Raw genomic sequence first — 11341 nt, 5'->3', positions numbered from 1 at the left:
CCGCAGCTTTTTTAATTAAAGACCCCCGGGTCAACGCTCTGTGCCAGGTGACCTGAACTGCCCCGCGCCTACGTGTGTCTACCACTATCCTCTCCACTGGGGATAAGTCTCAGTGGATAATTGGAGGTGGAAACGCTATACTGCTATCATGAGATGGAGGAAGGATCATCTACTGAGTTCGACTTAAGAGGAGGGGATAGAGGAATAATGTAGTGTTTTATCCTTTCTACATCCAGCCTACCAGCCTCATTCTCCCACCTTTTACCCCCCCTTCTTTCTCTTTTTCTGTCTCAGGGCCAGGTTACAAGAGAGGAAGGCGGAGTGTTTCTTCAATGAAATCCACCTGCTCCTCATCTCTGTTGTATTAGAGAGATTGACCCAAGCAGGTTTCCTACCAGAGCCGACATGGAGCGTCTAGAGAGAAGACTGCCTGGAGCTTTCCTCCTGCTTCTGCCTCTTCTGTCTGTCAGCTGTGTCTCCAATAAAAAAACCACAGGTACATCCAAAAAGAATGTCAATTTAAGACTATTTATGGATTAACTCTTACTTAGGTGCATGTTTAAAGTGATGTCTAACATGTTTTAAAAGGTGGAGTTGGGGTGTAGTTATGAAACATTTGCAGGTTCAGTGTATGTTCACCTTTACTGTATTTCATTTTCACTCATTTCCAACTCTTCCCCCACTGTTTTGTTCAGTCTCCTGGTGTGTATTGGGTGACGCCGAAGAGCAGAAGTGTCTGGATTTGGCCGGGAACGCCACAGCTCGGAATATTAGAGGAACTTTGCAATGCGTCCGTGGCCTGAACACCAGAGACTGTATGGACAGAATCAAGGTACCTGAAGAAAAAGGGGATGGGGAAGTGGATTGATCAGTCTGCATTAATACATAATATGACTATTTTCACCTTCATTAAAGTGGCAATCCTTAAGATTTCAGTCCTAATTGATTTAGGGTTTATATTTGAGTGAAAACAATGGAATTATGCTTAGAGTTGTTAGTCTTTTTGTTGATACATGAGCTTGAAGTTTTCAGAATTGTGTGCATAGTTAAATTTCTTTGCGTGTATACAATGGAGAAAAACAGTAATTTTCCAGGAATATCACCACATAATATAATAATATTAATAATAATACTGCAAATATATAAATATTGCAATACTTTCCTCAGTCGGCCATAGGCTCAATCACCATTGTGTTACCTCATTTGGCGATAGATAGTGACTTGACAGACATTTATTTACGTAAAAATCTTCGAGATTGCCACTTCAATGACTCAAATTCCCTAAAATATGAGAGTTTGCAGTGGGAAATAGACTGAAATATTACTCATGATCTCCAGCATTTTTCTGGAAGATTTGCATTTTCAGTGTTTGGAATAATCGACATTTGACATTGACAGAATAAATGTGTTTTTGTCAGAATGGGACAGCGGATGCAGCCTCCATGTTTGCAGATGACATCTACGCTGCTGGCCTCTGCCACGGCCTGGAGTTGGCTGCAGGAGAGTCCCACAACGGAGTGGGTAAGTCACAGGTTTGATCACCTCAGCACACTTTTGTATCGATACCAAATAACCGTTCATTACTCACAGACTACTTGAACAATAATGAAAATAATTTGATATGTTCAAAATGTACCTTAAAGGGAGATTTGTCAAGTATTTAATACTCTTATCAACATGGGAGTGGGAAAATATGCTTGCTTTATGCAAATGTATGTATATATTTGTTATTGGAAATCAATTAACAACACAGAACAATGACAAATAGTATCCAGAAACCCTCACAGGTACTGCATTTAGCATAACAAATATGCTCAAATCATAACATGGCAAACTGCAGCCCAACAGGCAACAACAGCTGTCAGTGTGTCAGTGTGCTGACTTGACTATGACTTGCCCCAAACTGCATGTGATTATCATAAAGTGGGCATGTCTGTAAAGGGGAGACTCGTGGGTACCCATAGAACCCATTTTCATTCACATATCTTGAGGTCAGAGGTCAAGGGACACCTTCGAAAATGGCCATGCAAGTTTTTACTGTCCTCTCGTCCCAACCGACCCCACTCTCCCTTACAGTATGCTTGCTAGAGCCACATATACAGGTGTAGACACATTATCCTTTGTGTCTTGCATCTCTATAATAATGTTCTTACTAATCTGACAAATGCTTTCTCCAGATGCCATTAGCTACTACGTGGTGGCGATGGCCCGCCGCTCCTCCTCAGACCTGTCCCTGCTGGAGATGCACGAACGCAGCTCCTGTCACCCCGGCATACGCACCACAGTGGGGTGGACCGTTCCTATTGGCTACCTGGTCAACACCTCTCAGATCAGCATAGGGGAGCAGTGCAACTTCCCCAGAGGTGAGACAGAGCGGGAAGGGTTAGTGGAGGTGAGGTGAGACAGGAAAGGTGAGGGGATGTATATGTGTGTGTGTGTGTGTGTGTGTGTGTGTCGATTCGTGTAAGCTATTTGAGAGGTTCAGAGGGAGGAATGGGGAAGCAGTGATGTGGAACGAAGAGTGAAGGGATGGAGGTAAGAGGAGAAGAGTCAGTTAGAGAACAGTGCATCTGTCTCTGTAAATGTGAGAGTGTGGGAATGAAACAGAAAGACATATTGGAAGATCATAATTTCCTCAAGAGAGCGAGAAGGAAGCAAGATGGATAATATGAGTATCTTTTAAAGGATGAGGCTGGTGATATTCATCTTAGTTATTGTCAACAAATCCCATGAAACCAACAATGAATTGATCCCACTAACAAATATTGTCTGATTCATCTTAATCCTCTTTGCCACAGAGCTCCATTGTTGTTCAGAAACTATTAAAAACACATAAATGCCAAAGCACAGTGTTGCACTGGGTGATGTGTTCCTTTAATATGATAAATACGTATCCGTAGCTGAAAATAGTGAGCTGGGGATTAATACAGCGATATTTACTCCAGTTTTAGAGCCGGGCATAAATAGTGTTTATACCCAGTTGATTTAGGAAATTACTCCGCCTTTAAAGACATAAAACTACATATTTGTTACCCATTTTAAAAGTTTGAAAAACGTAGAAGAAGCTCCGCACACTGTAGCTCCCTTTAAGTGCAATTTATTGGCACATCTTAGTAAGTGACGTTTCGAGCACAAGCTCTTCTCCAGACTATTTTTTACCATTTTAAAAGTTTTCCATCTTCATAGGAACAAATGTGTTTGGAGCTGAGAGCCACAGACAGGATTGTATTGTAGTACTGGGAAGTATTGAGCGATGAGCTACCTGTTCTTTGTTTTTTGATATTTCATGTGATTTGCTGACAATAAGAAAAAGAAAGAAAATATAGAATGATGGCAAATTTCCTTTAAAAATGTGCTGCTACCTTACAGTGTTATTCCCATTGTGGTTGTCTAGTCCTTTATATGGCAGCAGGCAGGAAAAAGTAGTATAAACACTATTCAAACTGGAGTAAATATTGCTGTATTAACCTGCAGACACAATAAAGTATAAAAAAAAAAGTTAAAAAATGGCTAAAGCCAAGGCGCTCTCCAATCCAAACCCCAAATATATTCAGTTTACTATCACATAAAACAAAGAAAAGCAGCACATCTACACAAGTCAGAAGCGGAAACTAAAGAACGTTTGTCATTTTAATCAATTACCAAAATAGTCCCGAATTCATTTTGTGTTAATTGATTAATCAGTGTTTCGTCTCGAAGTGTTAACTATAGTTTGACCCTTCTTTTTGACACTCCGCTCATCTTGAATAGAGCAAATATCATTTAGTATAATTGTAGGGGAGGGCAGGATGAGTTAGAAGTGGCTAATTGGAGGACTGACTATTTAATTAAGAATGAATTATCCTTCTTTAGCCTTTCCTGTTCTTCCTCCAACTCACTGGTTCTCAAATTTGTTCACGTCAAGGACCCCTAATTGATAAGATTTTATCCCAGCGTCCCCGATCTGATAGGATTTTTGCCTTTAGATGTTTTATTACAGAAAGTGTATGAAAACCCATCACCAAAATGGTTATACATTCTGTCATTGCGTTACTTATGGATAGCATTATATTGAAAATAACCACTCTAACTCATTCGTTGTCTTCTTCTCCAGCCGTTGGCAACTTCTTTGGCTACAGCTGCGTGCCGGGCGTTAAGGACATCCAGCACGACCCCAGAGGCAACAACCCCAAGAACCTGTGTGAGGCCTGCATAGGAGACGACAACGACAGACACATTTGTGCCAATAACCACAGAGAGAGGCACTACGGAGAGGCGGGGGCGCTGAGGTACAACACTGACACTAATAACATGGGAAATAATACGCTATAATGGCACCCAGAGGCGGAGTAGTCGCTACGACCTCTGCCTCTGTGTCTCCCCTACTTCATATCGAGTTCGGCCTACTGACTCCATAAAGGAAAAATAGTCATTAAAGCTGCCTGTTCTGAAAATATAATAGAGTGATGATGGTAATAACTAGAATGGCACTCGGAGAGCGCAGACCTCCACCAAGGTGCCCGAGTATGATTGCCCTCCCTCTCCGTTCAGCTTGCACCATCATCCAAGTGTATTTGTGTTTATGATGAGATCAGCTGTACGTAGCGGAGCATCGTAAAACACTTACAAAACAAAATAAAACTCACCTTAACCGTCGTCGTTACTCTTTACAACGATCACCAAGTCTGCTTTGGTCGAACTCAACTGTAATTTCACAGAGTTTAATGTGGAAAAACGCAGAATCTACAGTTGTGAGGGTTGTGTGTATACTCCTGCATTCTGCAAGGTAAAATTATAATTTTTGTGAATGGAGTCTGGTGGCTTTGAAAAGAGCGATATAACGGCTTCTGTTCCCCGCCGGAAAGGGCTGTCTGACCGCGAGGCAAAACAACCATAGAAAAACACATTTTAGCCACCTAAGAAAATCTGTTTTTAAGTGTACTTAAGTGTAATATTTTCATATATATATACACCAAAATGTTAATGTTCAGATTTGAATACATAAGGAACACCACTGGGAAGCTACACAATGATATAAAAGCCTAAAAAGAAAATGGTCCCACCCTTTAAAACAGACTGCAAACAGAACATACGGCTTGGATGTGTGCTGCAATTTCATTTTAATGTCAGTTTCACTCATTGCCTGCACTTGTAGACAATGACATGATTTCATTCACAACTCACAGTAGATTACTGTGTATTACAGTGCAGCAGTGCTCAGTAAAATAGCCTTTGGTGTTGTAGTTAAGTGTGTGAGTGATGAGAATAAAAGGGCTACCGGGGCTGTTATTAATTCTTGAAGTGCAACAATAGGCGGCAGAGGGAGTTTACTTACGGTCTCCAGAGTCATGCTGTTACAAAAACATATTCCCAAATGTGCTGATTTCCATTTAATTCATCTATTTATAGATTAAATGTGTCTGATTATTCATTTTCTTCTTTCAGGTGTGTTGCGGAGAACCTCGGCGACGTGGCCTTCGTCAAACACACAACCATCTTTGACAATTTGGACGGTCAGTGTGAATGTGCATTTTAGAAACTACACCAGTGGTTACATTATGATGTCATTTTACCATTTAAATGATGTAGGTTGGTAATGAGAGAGAGAGAGAGAGAGCGAGAGAGAGAGAGAGTGTGCTAGTCCATGTCAAGACACAGGATGTCAGTGTTTCACAATGTTTAAGAGTCTTCACACCGTGTGAAATCCAGAGAACAATGAACAGATTACAGTGTTTATACAGGATATGAGTGTGTTTGTGAGACAGAGATAGACAAAGAGACAGATAGATGACAATAAGATTAAAGGAGAACATACGTGAGAAACAGATATCACACAGATAGGAAGGGACAGACAGTGGTTCAAACATTTTTTTGTCCAGCAAAAAAAAACAAATGCCCCAATTCTTTGTTTGCTACATCTGCTCCTCCGCTTTGGACAACATCCAAAATTAATGGTGATCATTATCGCGGTCACGCTACACAGACTCTGCTGGTACAGCCGAGAAGGAGCAGTTTGACGCCGGCTCCGCAAACACTGCAGCTGTTTAACGAAGCGTGCTTTCTCATATGGTTCAGAAACGTCCGGAGTCAGACCAATTAACGGAGGTCAGGAAAACACAGGAGGTCTGTGCGGTTGTCTGGGGAGGGAGGAAGTAGCTTCAAGGTGGACTATCTTTTGCCTCCAATTATTTTTTTGGGCAAAATGGGGTTTTGTGTTTTTTTTAAATTCTTCTGTGGCCAACCAAAACGCTCAAAATAAAAAAATATGAAATATTCAAAACGTAAAGTCAACATTCACATCACAAGCTGATTTAATAAGCTGTAGCTAGCTAGTGTAAGCTAACCGTGATAAAACCCTGGAGTTGTTGGACTGTAAACTTTCCAACAAACACGAGGTTTTCATCCTGTTCGTGTCCCATGCGTTAAGTTTCACTTTTGTTACAATCAGATGTTTGTTTGTGTCCTGTGTTCACAACAATCAGACACTTTTTCACTTTACAAACATAGTAGTTTTGAGCCCAACCATGTAGTTTTTTTTTCTAAACCTAACTAAGTGGTTTTGTTGCCTAAACCTAAAGTTAGACCAAGGGTAACTATGGTCGTTTTGATGCCAAAAATAAAGTGACACCAAGGGGCGTGACAAAGTGGCCATATTTGACGAGTTGGGATGAGAACATGTGCTTGCTCACCACTTAGCTTTATTCCAGATGGCCATGAAATGAAAATATCCGTGTATTGGAATGATCAGATGAGATGAAGATAAAAAATGAGAAGAGCCTTCTGTGTTTTTCCTCTTGACTTTACTCATTGGCTTGCTTTCCTCACTACAGTTTCTCTTCTCGTACACTGATATCGCTTAAGCTGAACAGCCAATCAGTGGTTTCTCTCACCGACGATTCAACCTGCTGAATCGGCCAAAAAAAACTCCAAACACAGGCAGACTAGAGCAGACGGTGCGGTACACACCGCCAAAACTAAGGTGACAGACGGCCCAAAATTGGTGTGGTCAGGGCATGGATGTATAAAGAGAACTGGATACAGCGTTGGAGGTGGCCTCTCGTTCATTCCTATGAGAGTTGCTCAGTGGTGCATGAAGCCAAAATGGCTCGACTGCCGAGTGATAAAGTAACCAGATCATCCGGCGATCTTCCGCAATCATTGGGCCCATAGAGCAGGCGCAGTAGCGTTTCCTTTAACCCCGTTTCCTTTAATGAGACTCGGTCCGGGGCTCATTCACATGAATGGGATAGGGGAAAAAAACTCAGAATTCGTCTATTAGTGCATTTTCCAACTTTTAGGACTTTTTAAATAAGGGCTATTTAACTGTTCATACTGGGAAGTTGATTTACCTCCAAAAAATGTATCCGCTGAGTTACAGACGTCTCTTTCACAATGTAAGTCTATGGGAAAAAGTATTTTTGGGCCCCATGGCATCACGTGACGGACACAGAAGTTGTAGTACCGCCGTTTGACCACTATGCAACATTTGCTTCAAAGCCCGACGCTCTTCCTGAGGGGTTTGGGTCAGGACCTTATGGTTGCTACTGTAGGTTGTAAGATAGTTAGCCAGGGATGCTACTGTTTGCAGCTTATGTAAGGGGCAAATGAACACGCTGTGTAATCCATTTTTTACACTTTTTTTCTGGTATTTTTGGTTTTGGAGAGGGCTAAAGAAGACGCCACCCTCCAAAATCTTGACATAGCCTACTCAGTTTACTAAAGCCTCATGTACAATGGTTCAGGATGTGGACAAATCCAAAGCTTGACAGGCCTGCCAACGTCGGGGGACGGGCTTTACTGTACAGCGGGTGGTCTTTCAGCAATGGTGCACTTTATTACTAATTTTTTTATTTTTAGGTGGAATATTTGGTAATTTCTTCTTTGAAAAGTGACATAATCTTTTTAATTTTTATCATCTTAATACATGATAATGCTGCTTCTTTGAGTGGGAGTTCTGAATGGGCATTAATTAAAAATGTGACACACCTCTGCTGCCCAGGTAAGAACCAGGAGTCCTGGGCCCTGGATCTGGAGCTGGAGGACCTGAAGCTGCTGTGCCCGGATGGAACCGAGGCGGATCTGGAGGAGTTTGGCCGATGCCACCTGGCAGCTGTCCCGGCTAACGCTGTGGTGGTGCGCATGGAGGACAAGTGCCGCGTCTGGAAGTTCCTGGAACGTTTACAGGTGGGTGAAGGCAGAAATTGTATCAGCCATGTGTGTGTGTGTTTGTGTGTGTCTGTTTGTGTTATTCTTCAGATATGTGTATTTATGTCTGTCTCATATCTCTGTGGAGTCTGTGTTATCGATCAGCACGTCTCAGAGTGCAGGTATCTGCTAAACTGTCATCCTTCTTCCTTACTGAGTGTGTGGGAGACGCCAGCATGACTGTGCTGAACCCCTGGCTACACACACACACACCCACACAGAAACCCAAAGAAACACACACACGTGTACACAGAGCACGCCGACGCACACATTGCTCTCGTTCATTAAGTCCTGTCACACACTTTCTCTCTCCTGCAGAACGCATTTGGCAACGCCACCGAGGGCTTCCGCCTGTTCAGCTCAGCGGGCTACGGCGAATCCGATGTGCTCTTCAATGATGCCACCCACCACCTGCAGAGGGTTCTGGGTAGTTACACCTCTTGGCTGGGCCCTACTTACACCACCATGCTGCAGGCCTTCGAGTGTGAGGGTAAGAGTGATTTTGCTTGTGGGTAAACGTGTGTTTATGTGGATCTGCTGATGAAGTGGCTGGAGGAGTGTGTGTGTGTGTGTGTGTGTGTGTGTCCACTGCAGCTGTTCTCATTATTGCGCTTTCCCTCCAACAGGCTTCTGCTGATGGAGCAGGAGGAAGACATCCAGAGCATCAACTTCCACCCCATCCCTCCCGTCTCCGTCCTCCCGTTCCGCCTTCCCTCGCCGCCATCTGTGTCCCTCTGCCACTCTGTCTCGCCATCGTCTTTGCTTCGTTTCTTGTGTTTGTTTTCTCCCATTCTCTATTATTACGCCATCGTCCTCCTCCAACTTACAGTAGTGCGCCACTCTAATGTGCTGGCTGGCAGGGTAGGACATCGCTAAGAGGGGCTAGTCAGAAAAATATCAGAAAACGTCCCCGAAATTGAGCTTAGGTTTATTAATATTATTCTAAAAATTGTGTATTTCTGCATGCTGGGGTCCCTAAACAGTCTTGGAATTACACAAATTGGGTATCACTGCAAAGCTGAGACTCTGGTGGATCCAGTGAGCCATCCAAGTTAGTCCCCATAGTAGCCATTTCATTGTAGTGAGACCATTTTTTTAAACTTGACCTCACTGTATAAAATGACCTGTGGTGACCTCTAGGATAATCACAGCCTCATGAAACTTTACAGCCACAAACTAGAGACCTAGAGCATTCAGAGGATGGATGGCTTTCCTAGGTAGATTGACAATAAGGGGGTTTCTGAAAGGTTTCATGAACAGAAGTGCTCGCCATCCAATCACCAAAAAAGGCAATTCTTGCAGAAATCTCCAAATGTCAAGGTTTTTGACACCAAATCACAGCATGGCTTTTTCTATGGTGTTCCTCAAGGTCTTGGTGTCTTAATGTGGTATTTTGGAGGGTTAATTGATAATATTCTATCAATTATCAAGTCGTAAAAAATGGTTAAACTTAGCACTAAATCTTTGTAATAAATTATATCAACCCCAAAATTGCCGCAACAACTTATGAGACATAAGTGATATTTATGACTAGAACAACTTGACACACAGTGCTGAGCTGCATCTCAAATTAATCTTAAGATTCCCAGCTTTCAGATAATATACACCACTTCTATGTGACATCTACTGTTGATTTGCAATCCCCCCCTAAAGACCCCCTGTACCCCCCTAAAAAAGACAAAAAAGTGTGTCTCAGAGGGTTAAAAAGAGAAAAGACTTTAACGGAAATCCCCCATAAACATGAAACATCACCCCCACTATTGAGTCATACATACAAAAGCACTACTGTGAAATGTTCCTACCCTGTATGTTTGTCAGGAAATTGTGCTGCATTAGTCTAAGCATCAGTGCCACCCATTCACCCCACACCCTCCTCCCACAGGGTCTGTCTCTGGCACTGAACAACTAGGTGCTATTAACTTTGAGCTTAGAGGTCTCAGTTACTGTATGTGGGTGTGTGTGTGTGTGTTTGTGTGTGAGTATAGACTTTTTCCCACAGCCATTATTGCCCTAATTGGCAGTCTGGCATATCATACTGTTTGTGTGTAAGTGAGAGAAAGTGTGTGTGTGCATGTGTCTGTACGTTTATGTGTTATAGTGTTGATAGGATTGCTGCTTTCCCATGGCTTGTATAGCTTAGGACTTTGGATCACTGCTTTCTCACGTCTGTTATGGTGGACCGGACCGTGCCAGCTCGCAGTGTATTGTTACACTATACAGTTAGGAGGGACTGGATTAGGGCTTGGGCTGCCTCCAGTGAGCCCAGAGTGCGTTAAAAGCTTTGGTAATTTTCCTCATCTGTGACATTTGCATCACCCCAAAAAACTTCCAAAATGTTCTCTCCAATTCCTACTCTGTCTGTCCTGCTTCAACACGTAAAGGAATACGTGCTGCGTTTCCCTACAATTTATCATTTATACTTTAAGATTGCTAATAATAGCAGAGGGAGGATGACCAAGGCTGGTCTTTCAAGCAGAAATTAGTCAGTGCAGTGTGTGATATTATCAAAGAATTGTCATGAATTAATGTGCTATGAAGAAAATGTCCAACAAAAAAAAATCCATTTATTTTTCTGATATGTTTAAGGAAATGTAATTAAATAACCAGCACGTTTAAAACCTCACTTGACCTTGAATCATGTACTGTAAAATGTATAACGGACTGTAATTCTGGGGCTTTATTATCTTTATTATTTCTTTCACGTTCTGCACCACAGAGCTCGGCAATAAACTGATAAACCGGATGAAGTTCTCCTCGTCAAACTATGTTTTTGACCTCATCGTGCTGGAAGAAATCCAATGAGTTTCAAGTAAAGGAATGTATTGGGCTTACTGAAACAACATAATGCCTTCTTTTTTTTAAATAAAATCACATTTCATTACAGTATGTGTTGTGTTTTGGCTCTTGATGGCAAAAAAAACTCCCCAAGGTTGAATGTGCAAGATGAAAGACGCCACAATCCTTGAGAGAAGCAATATTTTGCACCTCATTTGTGAAAAAAAAATCTGTTGTACTAATTCAACTGTGGTTTGTACCATTGGTGCTGTTTCTACTGTTGTCCGACAGGCTTCAAATGATGTAAATACTCCTCACTCACAGCTTGAACGTGTAGCGCTGCTTCTTTTTTTTTGTTTTTCAACCAATTAAACGAATGATG

The 11341-nt window shown here is 42.1% G+C and overlaps 1 protein-coding gene across 1 annotated transcript; it reads left to right on the top strand.

Moving 5' to 3' along the window:
* The first annotated feature begins 276 nt into the window (after positions 1-276).
* On the top strand, positions 277-10983 carry otomp (otolith matrix protein). The gene is made up of 9 exons (XM_074661468.1): positions 277-496; positions 696-832; positions 1419-1521; positions 2178-2363; positions 4094-4268; positions 5425-5492; positions 7979-8163; positions 8503-8674; positions 8811-10983. The coding sequence occupies exons 1-9, from the start codon at positions 406-408 to the stop codon at positions 8819-8821; spliced, it is 1128 nt and encodes a 375-aa protein (XP_074517569.1). The 5' UTR covers positions 277-405; the 3' UTR covers positions 8822-10983.
* Positions 10984-11341: the final 358 nt, after the last annotated feature.

This window comes from Sebastes fasciatus, chromosome 15 (assembly GCF_043250625.1).
Source record: "Sebastes fasciatus isolate fSebFas1 chromosome 15, fSebFas1.pri, whole genome shotgun sequence".
Classification (NCBI taxonomy): domain Eukaryota; kingdom Metazoa; phylum Chordata; class Actinopteri; order Perciformes; family Sebastidae; genus Sebastes; species Sebastes fasciatus.
Note: the sequence above shows the minus strand (reverse complement) of the source record. Positions and strands in the feature narration are given on the sequence as shown.

Bases quoted from the DNA above. Each gene is read 5' to 3' on its own strand.
- otomp (XM_074661468.1), top strand. From the start codon at position 406: ATGGAGCGTCTAGAGAGAAGACTGCCTGGAGCTTTCCTCCTGCTTCTG. The intron at 833-1,418 runs GTACCTGAAGAA...TGTTTTTGTCAG, and splicing joins ACTGTATGGACAGAATCAAG to AATGGGACAGCGGATGCAGC. The intron at 1,522-2,177 runs GTAAGTCACAGG...TGCTTTCTCCAG, and splicing joins AGAGTCCCACAACGGAGTGG to ATGCCATTAGCTACTACGTG.